At 43.2% G+C, this 20329-nt stretch overlaps 2 protein-coding genes across 2 annotated transcripts in view; both read left to right on the top strand.

Annotated features, from left to right (window-relative positions):
• The window catches only part of LOC100135978 (thyroid hormone receptor beta), a 140449-nt gene that overhangs the window by 75070 nt on the left and 45050 nt on the right, over nt 1–20329 (top strand). Inside the window, exons 3-5 of the mRNA XM_036953001.1 lie at nt 15756–15810; nt 17290–17357; nt 17647–17700. Of these exons, the coding sequence (XP_036808896.1) occupies nt 17351–17357; nt 17647–17700 (61 nt within the window). The 5' untranslated portion in view covers nt 15756–15810; nt 17290–17350. The remainder of the gene's footprint in view (nt 1–15755; nt 15811–17289; nt 17358–17646; nt 17701–20329) is intronic.
• On the top strand, nt 593–17204 carry LOC118940996 (repetitive proline-rich cell wall protein 2-like). The gene is made up of 2 exons (XM_036951069.1): nt 593–985; nt 16824–17204. The coding sequence occupies exons 1-2, from the start codon at nt 593–595 to the stop codon at nt 17202–17204; spliced, it is 774 nt and encodes a 257-aa protein (XP_036806964.1).

Here is a 20329-nt window from a genome sequence, read left to right as displayed (position 1 = left end):
ACAGACTATAGGACAGTGATCACTGAGGTCCATAGCAAATACACCACTAGTGGGCTCAGAAATCAGTTGGACTAAGCTCAGATCAATACATGCTGATTTAAGACGATCAGACAAAGGAGTAAGCCAATCGAGATTCAGATCCCCCAATTACAGAATAAATGGAACAGAGTCAAATGTTGTTTCCATGTGTTTGATACCGTTCCATTTATTCCACTCCAGCCATTACAATGAGCCCATCCTCCTATAGCTCATCCCACCAGCCTCCTCTGGTGTGTGTGCCTAAATTAGTATCTGGTCTATGCTTTCTAAGAACCATATGGGGCCTGTTCAGGAATGGGGAAACATTACAGAACGATCAGATAGAAATGTCTGCAACAAACATGAATGTAGAATAGGTAACAGGTACCATGCCAGCTCTAGTCATTACATTTCTATCTGCAATGTACGTTTTGAAGTTTGAACTATTCATCTCACTGAATACAATACACCCCCTGGTGTGCTGGATTAACACACACACTGGCTGGGTGGCTGGGTCAGGCAGTTCTCAGTCTCTGAAAGATGAGACCTGCCCAGCCAACTTCCTTATTCAGACATGGACAACTACCTAGAGAACATTAGACCCCCGGGCTACTACCTAGAGAACATTAGACCCCCGGGCTACTACCTAGAGAACATTAGACCCCCGGGCTACTACCTAGAGAACATTAGACCCCCGGGCTACTACCTAGAGAACATTAGACCCCCGGGCTACTACCTAGAGAACATTAGACCCCCGGGCTACTACCTAGAGAACAATAGACCCCCGGGCTACTACCTAGAGAACATTAGACCCCCGGGCTACTACCTAGAGAACATTAGACCCCCGGGCTACTACCTAGAGAACATTAGACCCCCGGGCTACTACCTAGAGAACATTAGACCCCCGGGCTACTACCTAGAGAACATTAGACCCCCGGGCTACTCACCAAATAGCACCCTGTTACCTGTAGTGCACTACTTTTTACCAGGGCCTACAGTGCCGTTACAGACACAGGTCTAGTCTAGGGAGTCTGGAAAGGGCGTTTCCAACTTCAAGAACCTGATTATTTTCACAGTTATTTAGGTATACCTGAGAGGAGTTGGTCACATTATTAAACATGAATGATCTCAAGAATTACCACTTTATTACTATTTAATTCACTTAGTATCCATCTCTAGGGAAATCTCTCTGTGATCGGCAGTCTGCTGTAATTCTGTTAACCACAACTGGAACTTTCAAGTTGTGCTCTTTCGCAACACTCTGCAGGGTTTCTCTGTACACTGCATGAGGCGACTGTAGGGTTTTGGTGACAGGCACGCACACTCTGTGTTTTCCCCTATTGGTTTAGCTTCATCTTAATGTAATATGATAAGGCTCCCAAACAAAAAGTGGCTCAGATTCTTTTATTAGCCAAATTATTTTGAATGAAAACAACATCTGGTGGCCTTTGTGTGTGTGCATGTGTGTGTGTGTGTTTGTGTGCCTTTATTATGGTATGTCTACGTTGTCGTGATGATGATCGAGGCCATATTAAATAACACTATTAAACCCGAGCTTGGAAAATTAACTATCAGAACAAAACAAGACTTCTGCTCGTTGTGAAATGTTTTGTGTGACTAAGCTCCAAGTTTGCTATCAAAAGGCCATCTTAGATAGGGGTACAACAGGCTGTTATGAAGGCACTGAGAATACAGCCTCCAGTTGGTATGTTTATTTCATTCATTTCATGGTGCATAATGACATTTTGCACTAATGACTAAATAATGACTACGAAGGTAGACACCACGAACCTAAGGTAACTTAGGTGCCATAGGTGCCATTAGGTGCCATTTAAAAAAATCTATTTTACCCCCTTTTCGTGGTATCCAATTGTTAGTAGCTACTATCTTGTCTCATCGCTACAACTCCTGTTCGGGAGAGATGAAGGTTGAAGGTCATGCGTCCTCCGATACACAACCCATTCAGGCCGCACTGCTTCTTAACACAGCACGCATCCAACCCGGAAGCCAGCCGCACCAATGTGTCTGAGGAAACACCGTGCACCTGGTGACCTTGGTTAGCGCGCACTGTGCCCGGCCCGCCACAGGAGTTGCTGGTGCACAATGAGACAAGGATATCCCGGACGACGCTATGCCGATTGTGCGTCGCCCCACGGCCCTTTGGTGCCATTTTTTGTAGTCAACTCTTTCGCTCTCGCTGGTGCTTTGAAATAGAATAAGTCTTGACTCACTAAATTTACTGCAGCTAACATCCACCTAGGGCACAATTTCTTCTGATTCAGCTAACTGTTCCCCCCTTAGTCCTGGACCCATTTCATATCGGCAAAAGCTTTTACATATATAAAAATGCACAAAGTACTAATTTGTACAGATTACTTGGTTTGCCAAAGATTACATTTTTTATGCAATAAAATGCAAATTAATTACTTTCAAATCATACAATGTGATTTTCTGGATTTTTGTTTTAGATTCCGTCGCTCACAGTTGAAGTGTACCTATGATACAAATTACAGACCTCTACATGCTTTGTAAGTAGGAAAACCTGCAAAATCGGCAGTGTATCAAATACTTGTTCTCCCCACTGTGTTTCCGTTAATTCCCATAAATTCCTGTTAATTCCCACAGGACGTTTCTACCTCTGAATATTCCCCAAAATGCGCAACCCGAATGCATGGTCACTTTAATAACTATCTACATGTACATATTACCTCGACACCGGTGCCCCCGCACATTGACTCTGTACCAGTACCCCTTGTATATACAGTTGAAGTCAGGAGTTTACATACACTTAGTTTGGAGTCATTAAAACTTGTTTTTCAACCACTCCACAAGTTTCTTGTTAACAAACTATAGTTTTGGCAAGTCGGTTAAGACATCTACTTTGTGCATGACACAAGTAATCTTTACAACAATTGTTTACAGACAGATTATTTCACTTATAATTCACTGTATCACATTTCCAGTGGGTCAGAAGTTTACATACACTAAGTTGGCTGTGCCTTTAAACAGCTTGGAAAATTCCAGAAAATTATGTCATGGCTTTATAAGCTTCTGATAGGCTAATTGACATCATTTGAGTCAATTGGAGGTGTACTTGTAGATGTATTTCAAGGCCTACCTTCAAACTCATTGCCTCTTTGCTTGACAACATGGGAAAATCTAAAGAAATCAGCCAAGCCCTCAAAATAAAATGGTGGACCTCCACAAGTCTGGTTCATCCTTGGGAGCAATTTCCAAACACCTGAAAGTACCACGCTCATCTATACAAACAATATTATGCAAGTATAAACACCATGGGACCACGCAGCTGTCATACTGCTCAGGAAGGAGACACGTTCTGTCTCCTAGAGATGAACATACTAGGAGACATACACGAAAAGTGCAAATCAATCCCAGAACAACAGCAAAGGACCTTGTGAAGATGCTGGAGGAAACAGGTACAAAAATATCTATATCCACAGTAATATATCAACATAACCTGAAAGTCCCTCAGCAAGGAAGAAGCCACTGCTCCAAAACCGCCATAAAAAATCCAGACTACGGTTTGCAACTGCACATGGGGACAAAGATTGTACTTTTTGGAGAAATGTCCTCTGGTCTGATGAATCAAAAATTTAACTGTTTGGCCATAATGACCATCGTTATGTTTGGAGGAAAAAGGGGAGGCTTGCAAGCTGTGTTGTGGGGGTGCTTTGCTGCAGGAGGGACTCGTGCACTTTACAAAATAGATGGCATTATGAGGGAGGAAAATTATATGGATATATTGAAGCAACATTTCAAGACATCAGTCACGCTTGGTCGGAAATGGGTCTTCCAAATGGACAATGACCCCAAGCATACTTCCAAAGTTGTGGCAAAATGGCTTAAGGACAACAAAGTCAAGGTATTGGAGTGGCCATCACAAAGCCCTGACCTCAATCCCATAGAAAATGTGTGGGTAGAACTGAAAAAGCATGTGCGAGCAAGGAGGCCTACTAACCTGACTCAGTTACACAGCTCTGTCAGGAGGAATGGGCCAAAACTCACCCAACTTATTGTGAGACGCTTGTGGAAGGCCACCCGAAACGTTTGAGTTAGTTAAGTTAAACAATTTAAAGGCAATGCTACCAAATACTAATTGAGTGTGAACTTCTGACCCACTGGGAATGTGATGAAATAAATAAAAGCTGAAATAAATCATTCTCTCTATTATTCTGACATTTCACATACTTAAAATAAAGTGGTGATCCTAACTGACCTAAAACAGGGTATTTTTACTAGGATTAAATGTCAGGAATTGTTAAAACTGAGTTTAAATGTATTTGGCTAAGGTGTATGTAAACTTCCGACTTAAACTGTTGCTCCGCCTTTTTTTTTTTACTGCTGCACTGTAATGATTTTTTGGGGGGTATTTTCTTTAAACTGCGTTGTTGGTTAAGGGCTTGTAAGTAAGCATTTCACTGTAAGATCTACACCTGTTATATTCGGTGCATGTGACAAATAAAATTAGATTTGATTTGAAGTAATTTTTACTGGGTGACTTTTACTTTTACTTGAGTCATTTTCTATTAATGTATCTTTAGTTTTACTCAAGTATGACAATTGACTACTTTTTCCACCACTGCAAATACACAGCATAATTTTTCTCCCTTGGCGGCTTAACTCACTAGTGCTATCAGAAGAAACCTTTGTTGCTTTTATATAATCTCAAATTGAGCTATTTCTCCAGCTTAATCAAACCCCTGGAATGTCTCCTACAGCAGTATGGGAATCCTTGAAGGCTTATCTAAGGGGCCAAATCGTTTCGTACAGCGCAAGATTAAGGAAATACAATGAGATAACTGACGAGCTGGGTAACAAATGTATTGATTTAGAGGTCAATTCATGCTTTCATAACATTTACTCATGTCACGACTTCTGACGAAGTTGATGCCTCGGGCGGTGCTCGGCAGTCGATGTCGCCGGTCTTCTGGCCATCTCCGATTCATTTTTCATTTTCCATTTGTCTTGTCTTGTTTTCCCACACACCTGGTTCTCATTTCCCTCATTATGTGTTGTGTATTTAACCCTCTGTTTCCCCCATGTCTTTGTGTGGTATTGTTTATTCTGTTTATTGTTTTGCGCACGTTAGTCTGTTGCGCTGGGTTATGTTAACCCAAATTGTTATTTTGGGTTTATTTTGCCGTGTGCTTTTGGTTTGCCTAAATAAAAGGCTCCGTTGGCTACCCAATATCTGCTCTCCTGCACCTGACTCTCTTACAGCCATTTACGCATACCTGACAACTCACAATTATACACTTCAGAATCTGCTGGTAATGCTACCTTACTTGACACCATCTTTGAGAACTTAGATATTCCTACAGTTGAACCTGAGATAGCGTCTGAATTAGAATAACACTTCTTTGTAGAAGAGATTGTGTTGGCAATTAAATCTATACAGTGTGGTAAATCCCTTGGACCAGACAGATTTCCGAGCAATTTTTTTTAAACAATTCTCAGATCAACTCTCTCCTCTCTTCCTTTGCGTATTTGAGGAATCATTCTCCTCAGTCTTTATCCTCAACAATGAGACAAGCATGTATTTAAATTATTCTGAAAATGGGGGGAAAAAATCTTGAATGTGGTTCATATATGCCAATTTCTTTACTGAATTGTGATAGCCTGCCTTTTTGAGTCCTTCCCTCCATTATCTCTACGGTTCACACTGGTTTCATTAAAAAAATCGTCACTCTTTGTTCAACATCAGACGTCTTTGTAATACACTTTACAATCCCTCTTCATCTGACACTCCAGAGATATTGTTATCACGTGATGCTGAGAAGGCGTTTGATCGGGTGGAGTGGGATTATCTATTTTATACTCTCAAACAAATTGGAGTCGGTCCCAATTTTATGTCCTGGATCAAAGTCCTTTACTCCTCCCCTATGGCTGCAGTGCGCACAAATAATAACCTTTCATCCTATTTCCAACTTCAACGTGGGACAAGAAAGGGTTGTCCTCTATCCCCTCAGCTGTTTACTATCGCAATTGAGCCTTTAGCCATAGCAATATTTAATAACACCACTATCAAAGGTATTCGAAGACGGGGCTTAGAGCATAAAGTCTCACTCAATGCGAATGACTTGCCCTGAAATATACTCTTAAAGACCTAGTAATATTTTACATAAATAGCAGTCAATATTAATCGTCACCTTAATTCAGTCTCATCTGAAAGTTGTAAATTCTTGGTTATCTGCACGAACCCTGGCTAACAAGTTGAATCAGCAATGCAAAATTGAGTTTAATTATTTATTTACTAAATACCTAACTAATCACACAGAATTCCATATACACATAATTAATCATAACTTGATTACAAATTACGTCATAAAGGAAAACGTCCCTCGCGGGCGGAACAGATTTGACAGCTTGTTACACAAAAGAAAAGGGTCTGGGTTTGAGTGAAAGAGCGGGAAGACTGAGTAACAAAGGAAGAAGCTGTGCTATCATAAATACAGTATCTTATGCATTCTAAATTACCGCCCATTTGGAAAATGAAAATGCAATAAATATTTACTCTGAGCTGCGCTTCAGTAGGTTGGTGGTAGATGGAAGGCCGTGTTGCCAAACCGAGTCCTTTGTCCTTTGAAGAATGTCTCTGGTGGTCAATTGGATACGTTGTAGTAATGTCGTTGTGTGATAGACGGGATACTCTGTCTGTTCCTTCCTAACCCTCGTTTGCAGCTGCTGTTGCTAACTCAACGGCTAGGAGGTATCACGTAAGAAGTGAATAAGAGTTCAAAGTTCGTACCATTCGCAACTATAGTTCACGCTGATGTTGGCTTCGTTCTGTAGTTATTATCTGAACCATTCTGACATCGGACCGTCGTCCTCACATCCTCGGAACAGGAGGTTGTATTGTTGTCAAGGCTTTATATAGGAAGGGAGAGGAGGGCGTGTTTGAAAAGTTTTATAGCCCATGTCCCTTCACAGGGGCGGGCCACTGATTGAGCAGAGCCCTAACCTTATGAAAACCCAAATCTCACATTTTAGAGGCTAAAATCACATTTCATCCCATCACGAATAATTTCATATTCAAACATTTAAATTGAACAATAATTCCATGTGAATCCGATAACTCTGATGTGTAGACGTTCCACTGTAGAGTTTATGTCATCTTATCATTGATGAGAATGTCTCAGATGACAACCGAACTGACATCATATTCATTACGTACCACCGCATATGTTCAATTGGTCGGATTACCAGAATATAGTTCATTTTCCCCCACCTCCTGATGTTCCCAGAATCTCTATGTTAACCAAGGGATTTGCAGATGTAACATCAGTAGGGTGGAGAGAGGAAAAAGGGGGGAATCCTCTTCCCATTGATTCTTAAGATGTAAGCATTCTCCTGCTGCTTTATTACACATGTTTTGGACATGCCCAAAATTGACAGATTTCTGGATATCATTTTTTGTGTCTTTTTCTAAGTTACTGGAGAGACCTATAAAACCTCCTGCCTTCATTGCATTACTGGGAGTGGCACCACAGGAGGCCCCTCTAAACAGTTCTATAGAGTGGCACCACAGGAGGCCCCTCTAAACAGTTCTATGGAGTGGCACCACAGGAGGCCCCTCTAAACAGTTCTATGGAGTGGCATCACAGGAGGCCCCTCTAAACAGTTCTATGGAGTGGCATCACAGGAGACCCCTCTAAACAGTTCTATAGAGTGACACCACAGGAGGCCCCTCTAAACAGTTCTATAGAGTGTCACCACAGGAGGCCCCTCTAAACAGTTATATGGGCAACAGGCTGGCATGTACTACTCTTCTAGCTAGATGTCTTCTACTATTTAAGTGGAAGGATTGGTTTCCTCATACTTTTAACCATTGGATAAAGAAAGTTATGCAACATCTCAAGCATCTCAAAATACGCTACTCGCTACTCCGTTAGGGGATCTGCAATTACATTTGATAATATCTGGCAACCTTTCCTATCCTTTGTAGAAGACATGGATTTCACAACTCCATAAACCAACCCAAATGAGAATTTGTATCATTATTTCTTACTCTTTAAAAAAAATGTTTAGGTGGTGGATCAGCTTTAATGTTGCAGGTAGATTGTAGGGTCCATCTGGGTAATTGTCTGCATCATTTCCAATCCCCCAAATATATATATATATATATATATATATATATATATATATATATATATATATATATATATGTACAAGTTTGGGGTCACTTAGAATTGTCCTTGTTTTAAAAGAAAAGCAATTTCGTCCATTAAAATAACATCAAATTGATCAGAAATACAGTGTAGTTGTTAATGTACATTGTTAATGTTGTAAATGACTATTGTAGCTGGAAACGGCTGATTTTTTATGGAATATCTACATAGGCGTACAGAGGCCCATTATCAGCAACCATCACTCCTCTGTTCCAATGGTGCGTTGTGTTAGCTAATCCAAGTTTGTCATTTTAAAAGGCTAATTGATCATTAGAAAACCCTTTTGCAATTATGTTAGCATAGCTGAAAACTGTTGATTAAAGAAGAAATACAACTGGCCATATTTAGACTAGTTGAGTATCTGGAGCATCAGCATTTGTGGATTCGATTACAGGCTCAAAATGGCCAGGGGAGTCTGTGACAGTCCCCGAAACCCCCCCTTTCCCGACGCGTGTCACGTTCTGACCTTAGTTCTTTTGTTATGTCTTTGTTTTAGGTTGGTCAGGGCGTGAGTTGGGGTGGGTTGTCTATGTTCGTTTTTCTATGTTGTGTTTTGTGTTTGGCCTGGTATGGTATGGTTCTCAATCAGAGGCAGGTGTCGTTAGTTGTCTCTGATTGAGAATCGTAATCATAGCCTTTTCCCACCTGTGTGGTGTGGGTGATTATTTTCTGTTCAGTGTTTTTTCAGCACCGTACAGGACTGTTCGTTTGTCGTTTTATTGTTTTGTTTCAGTGTTCAATTACTTTATTAAAGAATATGGACATTTACCACGCTGCGTGCGCATTGGTCCTCCTCTTCTTCCACCTACGACGAACGTTACAACGTGCTGCATCAGCAGAGGGGCGACACCGGCCTTGGGGAACGACCACAGGGACGCGGTGCGGGTCGGTCAGGGCCCCCCGATGGTGAAAATCCCTGGTCAGCGAAGCGTCCCGAATGTCCCCCGCAAGAACCCAGCACCGATCCGTTGGGCTGTACCCCTCCAAGTCGATGAGGTACTGGAGACGACCTGCCCGACGCCTCGAATCCAGGACTTCCCGGACCGAGTACCCCGGACCTCCCTCGATGTCCAGAGGAGGAGGCGGGGTGTCACTGGGTCCAGCCTTAGCGAGGGGACCAGGCACCACTGGCCTGAAGAGAGACATGAAAAGTTGGGTTGACTTTTCGGGTTTACGAGACCCATAATAACAAGTGCACAAAAATCAACATAGCACCAAAAACCAAATAAAACAGAGCACAGTTCCTCAATGATCGACAAGGACAATGTGGAACAGAGGGCACATATGTACACATACTAATCAGGGGGAATGGGAACCAGGTGTGCGTAATGAGACAAGACAGTCTGGGGTTGGTGGTACTGATCCAGTTCAGTGACGCCTAGAAGGCCGGTGACATAGACCTCTGGAGCTGGTGAACGGAATGAGCAGCACTACCGGGGGGATCCGTGACACTTCCAGACAGAGAGGTCCATCCCACATTTCTATACAGACTATAATGACGAGTCCTAAAAGTGTCCCCTGTGATAAAACGTATTGCTGAATGGTAGACTGTGTCCAAGGGTTTTAAAACAGAGGTTGCCGTATGCATGTAAACAATATCACCAAAATCCAGCACAGGTAGAAGCGTTGCTTGAGCAATTTTTCTCCTATTTTAATACTAAGGCATGATTTATTTCGATATTACAAAAAATATTGGTTCTTAGCTTCTTAGTCAGATTTTCTATATGCGTTACGAAGGATAACTTGTCATCAATCCAGACACCCAGGTACTTATATTGAGAAACAAGCTCAATTTGGACTCCATTTATAGCCAAATATGCAGGTCCTCAGGGTCAACATTTTGTGACCTAGAGAACAGCATGAGCTTGGTTTTACTTGTATTTAACACTAATTTAAGATCTCTAAGTGATTTCTGAATTGAATCAAAGTCATGCTGAAGTTCACAAATGGTCTGCTGTACTGAGGTGGCACAGGAATACAAAACCGTGTCATCTGGACAGAGATGAATGTTACAACTATTAACAGTGTTTCCTATGTCATTAATACACAAAGTGAACAATGAATGCATGCCTGCTTTAAGTCTGGTTTAGTGGGGTGGGGCTCTGTTAGAGCATGGGGGGGGGGGGGGGGGGGGGCTCTACCTGTTCTGTCTGTTATCTGTAGAAACATTTTAAAAATGCCCCCCCCCCCCCAAAAAAAATAAGACTAACATGACCTCTCCTAGTCTCCTCACCTCCTTTCCTTCAGCTGTACTGATGTGAAAGAGCTGGAATAAAGAAAGCAAATACTAGGTAGACATCTACCGTAGTGATTTCACCTATCCTATGTTTTCAGACCAGTGTTGATGAAGGGAAGGAGATGAGGAGATGAAGCCACAGTAGACTATTGAGACACACTCTCTGTCCTAATTTGCATAAAACAGGCAGGCATGCAAGGTGTCAGGGCATGTGAACAGACACTCACACGGCTGCCAGCCAACACTCTGTCTTCCACATCATCAAGGCTCACTCCACATTCTTTGTTTTCTTCCTCTGTTTGACCCTTTGGGTTTTTCAAGAAAATCTGGCATTCAAATGATGCTGTGTATCTGCAAGCTAAAGACGTGATTACATGTGGTATGAGCTGTCTCCACACACAGCCCAAAACCATGACACAAACAAGTGTGTATGCATGTGTGTGTGTGCATGTGCATGTGTGTGTGTGCTGGTGCATGCACAGGTCTGTGAGTCTGCTCTCTGCAGTGCTAACACAGGAGGCCCATTTGTATTGGATTAATTAATCCTTTCCTTTGTTCTCCACTTCTCTCTCCACTCCTCTCTCCACTTCTCTCTCCACTCCTCTCTTCACTCCTCTCTCCACTCCTCTCTTCACTCCTCTCTCCACTGCTCTCTCCACTCCTCTCTTCACTGCTCTCTCCACTCCTCTCTCCACTCCTCTCTTCACTCCTCTGTCCACTCCTCTCTCCACTCCTCTCTTCACTTCTCTCTCCACTGCTCACTCCACTCCTCTCTTCACTGCTCTCTCCACTGCTCTCTCCACTGCTCTCTCAACTCCTCTCTCCACTGCTCTCTCTCAATTCAATTTAAATCTCTCTCTCTCTCTCTTTCTCTTTGCTTGAGGATTATGTAACCAAATGCCAGATTGGTAATCTCTGTGTCTCTTCTCTGCATCTCTCTGTGGTGGGTCAGTGTTTTAGATGGAGCTGGACAACATCACATTGTGTAGATCACATCTTTGTCCTGATTTCTTTCCTTTCTCCCTGCTGCAATGTTAAGTCAGGACCAAGTGCATTTGCCACTCACATTTATCAGATAGCTCCGTATTCATAAAGCATCTCAGAGTAGGACTGCTGATGATCTACGATCAGTGCCCCTCTGTCACATGTAATCTTATTCATTATAATCATGAAGGCAAAACTGATCCTAGACCATATCCCTATATCCTTCCCAGGCTATTGTGATAAGAATATTTTAGTTCTGGTAACTGCATGAACATACTACAGCACTGCTGTGTTATGTATGCAATGACTATTACTAAACTGTATATTGTATTCCACCATATTAGGTGGCCTAGTCATCCCAGCCAATGGGTATGTCACAAATGGTACCATATTCCGTATATACTATAGTAGGCCCTGGTCAAAAGTAGTGCACCCTAAAGAAAATAAATAGGCTGTTATTTGGGATGCAGGAACTGAAATCTGAAATATTACTGGTTGATCTTGCAGCTTGAGCATGAGCTGCATTGGTTGTGTCTCAAACAGAGGTACCTTCTATCATTGAAAGAAAGAAAGGCCCATTGAAAAAGTCTATTGCCAAATAGACATCACGCTGATGGGTTTTCTTTTGTACTTGTATGAAAGCATCCATTGACTGAGACATGAAAGGCACTTATCATGTCTTTTAACCATCACAGATGATTAAAAGACTTGACTCAGTCATTGATTTAACAGTCAGCCTCTTTCAAACCAGACAAATAGGCAGCTCGTTTGAGAGACATTTATTGAAATAGAGTGAGCAAGAGATGATACAAAACCACGTGGCTTGGACAGATAGGTGACAGGGGAGTGAGAGCGGAGAGTGGGGGGTAAACGGGGTAGAGAATGTGCTCTTTATCTCTTTCTCTCTCTCGCGCTCTCTCTCTCGCTCCAGCTAATTCAGGCCTGGGGTGTGTGTTCAGAGCCATTAGTTTCACTGTGGTAATTCAGGACTCTATGTGCCCAAATGATACTTAGACATTCACCAAAGCACTCAACCAAGTGTTTTCCTTTAAAAAAGGCCATCTGTGGACCAACTCTCTCTTTCTCTCTGTTTCTCTCTCTCTCTCTCTTTCTCTCTCTCTCTCGCTGTCTCTCTCTCTCTCTCTCGCTCTCTCTCTCTCTCTCTCTCACTCACTCACTCACTCACTCACTCACTCACTCACTCACTCACTCACTCACTCACTCACTCACTCACTCACACACTCACACACACACACACACACACACACACACACACACACACACACACACACACACACACACACACACACACACACACACACGTCCACCTACAGCTCCCTCTCAGAGCCCTACTATATATCTATCTATCTAACCCAGATCTGTAATTTATCGCTGCTACTTTGAATGTTCATCAGACTTCTGTGTCAGCCACTCACACACGCACACATGTACTCGTACACACACCACAACAGACAACTTTCCATAAGCCCCACTACAGCCAACAGGCACTCCCCAGCTACCTTTGATGAGGCTACAATTATTGACCTGATGCCAGTAGATGTGTAGATAGATACAGCGTTATCGTTAAAACGATGTGTCAGTACACTGAGTAGAAGTGGATGGCTCATGCACTTCACCTCCAGCCAGCTGTTCTCCATAGGAAGGGGGTATGGGATTGTGTATAGTGGACATACACACAAAGATGGCACCTCTACAATTTACATACACACACAAAATAGATTATTGCAGTAGATGGATGTTTACCAGTTGCCTATGGCACATTATGGCACCTCATTCACTGTGTGGAACGAGAACATTATTTATGTTGGGTTAAGGCTGTTAACTCACCTCTTCATGACATGAATACATTAGGCCATATGCCAATAAAAGATGTATTAGGCAAAATACATGGCCTTAATGGACCTGATGTTTAGCACGCCACACACACACACACACACACACACACACACACACACACACACACACACACGCACACACACACAAACACACACTATGGTAAAACCATGCAAAAAAGTGTGGAGGCTGTAATCTTGGACAGTTCACTTCCTGATATCTCAAGTTTCACTTCCTGATATCTCAATTATAGTCTCTTGCACGCCAGACAGACACACACACACATAAACATACACACACACACACACACACATTGACATGGACATACAGTGCATTCGGAAAGTATTCAGATACCTTGACCTTTTCCGCATTTTGTTACGTTACAGCCTTATTCTAAACTGGATAATCTACACACAATATCCCATAATGACAAAGCAAAAACGTTTTTGCTAATGTATTTTTAAAATAATTGTTGAAAAAGTCACATTTACATAAGTATTCAGACCATTTACTCAGTACTTTGTTGAAGCACCTTTAGCAGCGATTACAGCCTCGAGTCTCCTTGGGTATGACGCTACAAGCTTGGCACACCTGTATTTGGGGAGTTTCTCCCATTCTTCTCTGAAGATCCTCTCAAGCTCCGTCAGATTGGATGGGGAGCGTCGCTGCACAGTTATTTTCAGGTCTCTCCAGAGATTCAAGTCCGGGCTCTGGCTGGGCCATTCAAGGACATTCAGAGACTTGTCCCGAAGCCACTCCTGCATTGTCTTGGCTGTGTACTTGTGTCGTTGTTCTGTTGGAAGGTGAACCTTCACCCCAGTTTGAGGTCCTGAGTGCTCTGGAGCAGGTTTTCATCAAGGATCTTTCTTTACTTTGCTCTGTTCATCTTTCCCTCGATCCTGACTAGTCTCCCAGTCCCTGCCGCTGAATAACATCCCCAGAGAATTTTGTTTCTCATGGTCTGGGAGTCCTTTAGGTGCTATTTGGCAAACTCCAAGCAAGCTGTCATGTGCCTTTTACTGAGAAGTGGCTTCCGTCTGGCCACTCTACCATAAAAGCCTGATTGGTGGAGTGCTGCAGAGATGGTTGTCCTTCTGGAAGGTTCTCCCATCTCCACAGAGGAACTCTGGAGCTCATGAGAGTGATCATCGGGTTCTTGGTAACCTCCCTGACAAAGGTCCTTCTCCCCGATTGCTCAGTTTGGCCAGACTGACAGCTTGGTGGTTCCAAACGTCTTCCATTTAATAATGATGGAGGCCAGTGTGTTCTTGGGGACCTTCAATGCTGCAGACATTTTTTGGTACTTTTCCCCAGATGTGTGCCTTGACACAATCCTGTCTCGGAGCTCTGCGGACAATTCCTTCAACCTCATTGCTTGGTTTTTGCTCTGACATACACTGTCAACTGTGGGACCTTATATAGACAGGTGTGTGCCTTTCCAAACATATCAAATCAGGTCTGAAAACTTATGTAAATAAGGTATTTCTGTCATTATGGGGTATTGTGTGCAGATTGATGAGGGGGGGAAATTTTGTAATCCATTTTAGAATAAGGCTGTAACGTAACAAAATGTGGCAGAAGGAAAGGGGTCTGAATACTTGGGAGATTGGGAGATCCTTCGCCAGTAAGCTTGCGGTTTTCTAGGGCGTTGTGGACAAGGATGGTGGAGAGACGTAAGCTGTGAGCTCCTGCTCTGAGGGTTGCGTGTTCAATCCCAGTACTAAGGCGAGAGAGAGACAGAGACAGAGAGGCTAGGCTAGACAGATGTTTGAAATATAGTGAATCAATAGAGCACCAGTATGTTATATGGTTAACCTGAACCACCTTCTGTGGTGTGTAAGAATGTGTGTTTGTGTCTGTGTTTCTGTGTTGTCATTGCAGCTCTCTGATTCCGAGATGTGGCTTCATATTATAAAATGACCATTCTTCCTGGAATGTGGACACTCCACTTCTTGACTGTGCTGCTCTAACACTCCCCCAACACACACACACACACACACACACACACACACACACACACACACAGACACACACACACACACACACACACCTAGTCTACTTCCATACTAGTCTACATACTATAGAACTGGCCATGCATGACCTTATCGTTATGTGCTCTAGCGAAGTCTTCTATCATACACAGTATGGGACCATAGGCTACATCTTCACATACAGTATGTCACAGTCTCTCTTTCTTTCTCTGTTGCATGTTGATCTCCCTGATAAGGCATTAAATCCCTGTGTGTGTGTGTGTGTGTGTGTGTGTGTGTGTGTGTGTGTGTGTGTGTGTGTGTGTGTGTGTGTGTGTGTGTGTGTGTGTGTGTGTGTGTGTGGTTCCAGAGGGTTGCACTTCCATCCATGTCCACTAGGTAATGCTGTGGGCAGCCGAGTCATGTCTAGGGGACATTTGGCATAGGAGACATAGATTCAGCAAATCTAACAATCTAACAAAATCCTTTGTATGTGTCTTCCAGGCTCCAATGGTGTAAGCTGACGCATCACCGTGGGGGATTCTGACACTGCACACAGGTGAGAATAGCTGCCAAAAGAGTCACACATCTATATATGGTTCTGAGTACCTTCTGTATTGTCAACAGTGTCATATTGAGCTCATAGAAACTGAATGGGAATACAGAGAGCTAGAGAGGTATGAGTTATCTATGAGTTTTCCATGTAGCAGGTAGCTTAGTGGTTAGAGCAGTGGGCCAGTAACTGAAAAGTTTCTATATCGAATCTACGAGCTGACAAGGTAAAAATCTGTTGTTCTAATCCTGAGGAAGGCAGTTAACCCACTGTTCCTACACTGTTCCTAGGCCGTCATTGTAAATAAAAAAGCTCTATCAAGCTCTATCTCCCTCCAGGCCAGTAAGCTCCAGCTCTATCTCCCTCCAGGCCAGTAAGCTCCAGCTCTATCTCCCTCCAGGCCAGTAAGCTCCAGCTCTATTCCCTCCAGGCCAGTAAGCTCCAGCTCTATCACCCTCCAGGCCAGTAAGCTCCAGCTCTATCTCCCTCCAGGCCAGTAAGCTCCAGCTCTATCACCCTCCAGGCCAGTAAGCTCTAGCTCTATCTCCCTCCAGGCCAGTAAGCTCCAGCTCTATCTCCCTCCAGGCCAGTAAGCTCCAGCTCTATCTCCCTCCAGGCCAGTAAGCTCCAGCTCTATCTCCCTCCAGGCCAGTAAGCTCCAGCTCTATCTCCCTCCAGGCCAGTAAGCTCCAGCTCTATCTCCCTCCAGGCCAGTAAGCTCCAGCGCTATCTCCCTCCAGGCCAGTAAGCTCCAGCTCTATCTCCCTCCAGGCCAGTAAGCTCCAGCTCTATCTCCCTCCAGGCCAGTAAGCTCCAGCTCTATCTCCCTCCAGGCCAGTAAGCTCCAGCTCTATCACCCTCCAGGCCAGTAAGCTCCAGCTCTATCTCCCTCCAGGCCAGTAAGCTCCAGCTCTATCTCCCTCCAGGCCAGTAAGCTCCAGCTCTATCTCCCTCCAGGTCAGTAAGCTCCAGCTCTATCTCCCTCTAGCCCAGTAACCTCCAGCTCTATCCCCCTCCAGCCCAGTAAGCTCCAGCTCTATTGCCCCCCAGCCCAGTATCCTCCAGCTCTATCGCCCTCCAGCCCATTATCCTCCAGCTCTATCCCCCTCCAGCCCAGTAACCTCCAGCTCTGTTGCCCTCCAGCCCAGTATCCTCCAGTCTCTATCGCCCTCCAGCCCATTATCCTCCAGCTCTATCCCCCTCCAGCCCAGTATCCTCCAGCTCTATCCCCCTCCAGCCCAGTATCCTCCAGCTCTATCCCCCTCCAGCCCAGCAACCTCCAGCTCTATCGCTCTCCAGCCCAATATCCTCCAGCTCTATCCCCCTCCAGCCCAGTAACCTCCAGCTCTATCGCCCTCCAGCCCAGTAACCTCCAGCTCTATCCCCCTCCAGCCCAATAACCTCCAGCTCTATCGCCCTCCAGCCCAGTAACCTCCAACTCTATCGCCCTCCAGCCAAGTAACCTCCAGCTCTATCTCCCTCCAGCCCAGTATCAGAAGGCAGGGGAGGGTATGAGAATGGTGTCTAGGCCCTGAAGCCCAGCAGCATGTCAGGTAACACCTTTAAAATACATTGAAGTATTCAAATGCCTATTTAATCTCTACAGGAACAGTCTTTTTGGGGGGCGCATGTCACAGCACAGAACAGAATGCTGCACTTGCCTGGGTCAAAATCCCTGGGGGATTTTTTTATTTACCTCATTCAATTGAAGAAGATTTATTTTTGTATCCTCATCAGGGCTTTTGATCCAGACGAGTGTGGCCATCTGTGTTGTGCTGTGACCTCACAAAAAGAGACTGCATCTGTATCTGTTTCTAAATACTTTATGCTTCTTGTTTCTAGAGCAAGGAGACAAATGCACCACCCCCCGCTGGAAACATGAGGCCATGCAAAATGGTACAGTTCTATTCCTCTCTCTCAACTATTATATATGTCTATCTACAGTATCTACATGGTACATTTCTATTCCTCCCTCTCAACTATTATATATGTCTATCTACAGTATCTACATGGTACAGTTCTATTCCTCCCACTCAACTATTATATCTATCTATCTACAGTATCTACATGGTACAGTTCTATACTATTATATCTGTCTATCTACAGTATCTACATGGTACAGTTCTATTCCTCCCTCTCAACTATTATATATGTCTATCTATAGTATCTACATGGTACAGTTCTATTCCTCCCTCTCAACTATTATATATGTCTATCTACAGTATCTACATGGTACAGTTCTATTCCTCCCACTCAACTATTATATATGTCTATCTACAGTATCTACATGGTAGAGTTCTATTCCTCATCCTCATTCTTCTTTATTTTAATCTGTTTGTCTGGTTTGTGGGGTTACACTAAAGTAGTGTTTCTTGTCTCAGGCATCTGGTATCCTCCACATTATGCATTTGTTTGTGATGGGGCTAAAGTTGTCAGCCTGCTTCATTCAGTTCGGCTGGCGGCGAGCCGAAGTTGGCTAGGCGAACCAAACGAGTGTGCTCACATACTCCCTTAAAATACCTTCGCTGGAAAAACAAGAAAAAGCAGCTCTAGTACCATTTGTCCATTTGTCCATTGAGATTATGTTTCTTATAATTCATCTGAAATGGCTTGAGAAATCTGTCATAAATGTTCACGTTTTTGCTAAGGAGATCTTAGTTGTGCAATTTTATATCTAACTAAGATGTTTGGTGCAGTTTGCATGAAAATGAGTCATCTCACTGAATGACAACAAAGACTTTATTGAAAAATCCCTACAGTTGACCAGTTACGGACGAAGGGGCGTAGACTTTGGCTGGCCTCTGGAAAAAAAGTTGTGTGCCCGAACTGCCAACAAAACCCTTACTGAAGTCCAAAATAAATAAAAACCTCCACAAAATGTCATCATAATATATGCACAAACTCTTCCAAACTGCTTCGGATGGGAAGCATGCAAACGCCTTAAGGGGACCAACGTCTTACATTGGGGGTAGTCGAGCAACAGAGTGAAGAAACACTGCACTCAGAATATCGTTTGTCGTTGGAGAATTACATGTACCATTGACAGGTATCTGACCCTATTGAACTCCATATTATCTAATGGGCCAACACATGTATATTTCATACAATTAAGGTAGAAGGAACAGGCAGAACTTCAGGGATATTCTAAACCTCGTTGTAGCAAATTACATATGAATTAGAGATCCAATTATGAAATCATTTCCCCGTGTCAGATACACCCTGATCTTCCCTTTCATTCTCGGAAAGCTGTGTGTGTCTACTGGCCTTACTGACAGAGATCTGAAGTAAATAGTCATGTCTGAGGGAGATAGCGTCATGTCATACCAGCTGGCTACTCTTTGTGTCTGTGTTTTATTCACATCTAGATGTCCAGGCTGAATATGGAAACCGACAGGGTTTGGTTGGGTCCTCTCTGTCACTGTTTAAAGAGGAGAAGCTCCTCCGCACCCTGCGCTTGCAAAGGATCACATATGCGTTTTTTTTTGTGCCAATGTTGTAGCCTCAAGGCCTTAGTCAGAGCCTTACATGTGCCATACAGGTTACATGTGTGTTAGTGTTACCTGGCAGAGGATTAGTGTGCTTGATGAGGTCAAAGACATTCACGTGTCACAAATTTTGCTACTGGTAACAAACAGTGGCTTGCGAAAGTATTCATCCCCCTTGGCATTTTTCCTATTTTGTTGCCTTACAACCTGGAATTAAAATAGATTTTGAGGGGTTTGTATCATTCGATTTACACAACATGCAACATTTGTGAAACAAACAAACAAAAAAACAAAAACAGAAAACTTGGGCGTACATAGATATTCATCCCCCAAAGTAATTATGTGTTTAAATGTTAATTTAACAAATTCTTATTTTCAATGACGGCCTAGGAACAGTGGGTTAACTGCCTTGTTCAGGGGCAGAATGACAGATTTGTACCTTGTCAGCTCGGGGATTCGAACATGCAACCTTTTGGATACTAGCCCAACGCTCTAACCCACCTTTTGCAGCAATTTCTGAAGGTAATTGGTTGCACCAGATCTTATTTAGGGTCTTCATACCAAAGGGGGTGAATACATATGCACACCACTTACGTTTTTTATTTTGTATCATTTTTTTTAACAAGTAATTTTTTTCATTTCACTTCACCAATTTGGACTATTTTGTGTATTTCAATTACATGAAATCCAAATAAAAAATCTATTTAAATTATAGGTTGTAATGCAACAAAATAGGAAAAATGCCAAGGGGGATGAATACTTTTGCAAGGTACTTCTGAAGTAAAGTAGTCTAATTCTGTGGTTCTGTCTTCTACACAATGCATTTTACACTCTTAGAAAAAAGGGTTCCAAATGGGTTATTTGCGGAGGGATAGGGTTCTACCAAGAACTGTTTTGATCAGAACGACCATTTTTGGAAGACGGGTTCTTTGTGAGGCAAAGGGTTCTAACTAGATACCTAGAACCTTTAACATCCTAAGAACTGTTTATGGAAGAAAGGGTATTTGTCACGTGCGCCGAATACAACCTTACAGTGAAAT

This window comes from Oncorhynchus mykiss, chromosome 18, assembly GCF_013265735.2.
Source record: "Oncorhynchus mykiss isolate Arlee chromosome 18, USDA_OmykA_1.1, whole genome shotgun sequence".
NCBI lineage: Eukaryota > Metazoa > Chordata > Actinopteri > Salmoniformes > Salmonidae > Oncorhynchus > Oncorhynchus mykiss.
The sequence above is the reverse complement of the archived record's forward strand: the minus strand, read 5'-3'. Positions and strand labels throughout refer to the sequence as shown.

Excerpts from the sequence above, each read along its gene's own strand:
- LOC118940996 (XM_036951069.1), top strand. The coding sequence starts at position 593 with ATGGACAACTACCTAGAGAACATTAGACCCCCGGGCTACTACCTAGAG. Across the intron at positions 986-16,823 it reads CAAATAGCACCCTGTTACCT|CCCAGTAAGCTCCAGCTCTA; the intron begins GTAGTGCACTAC and ends ATCCCCCTCCAG.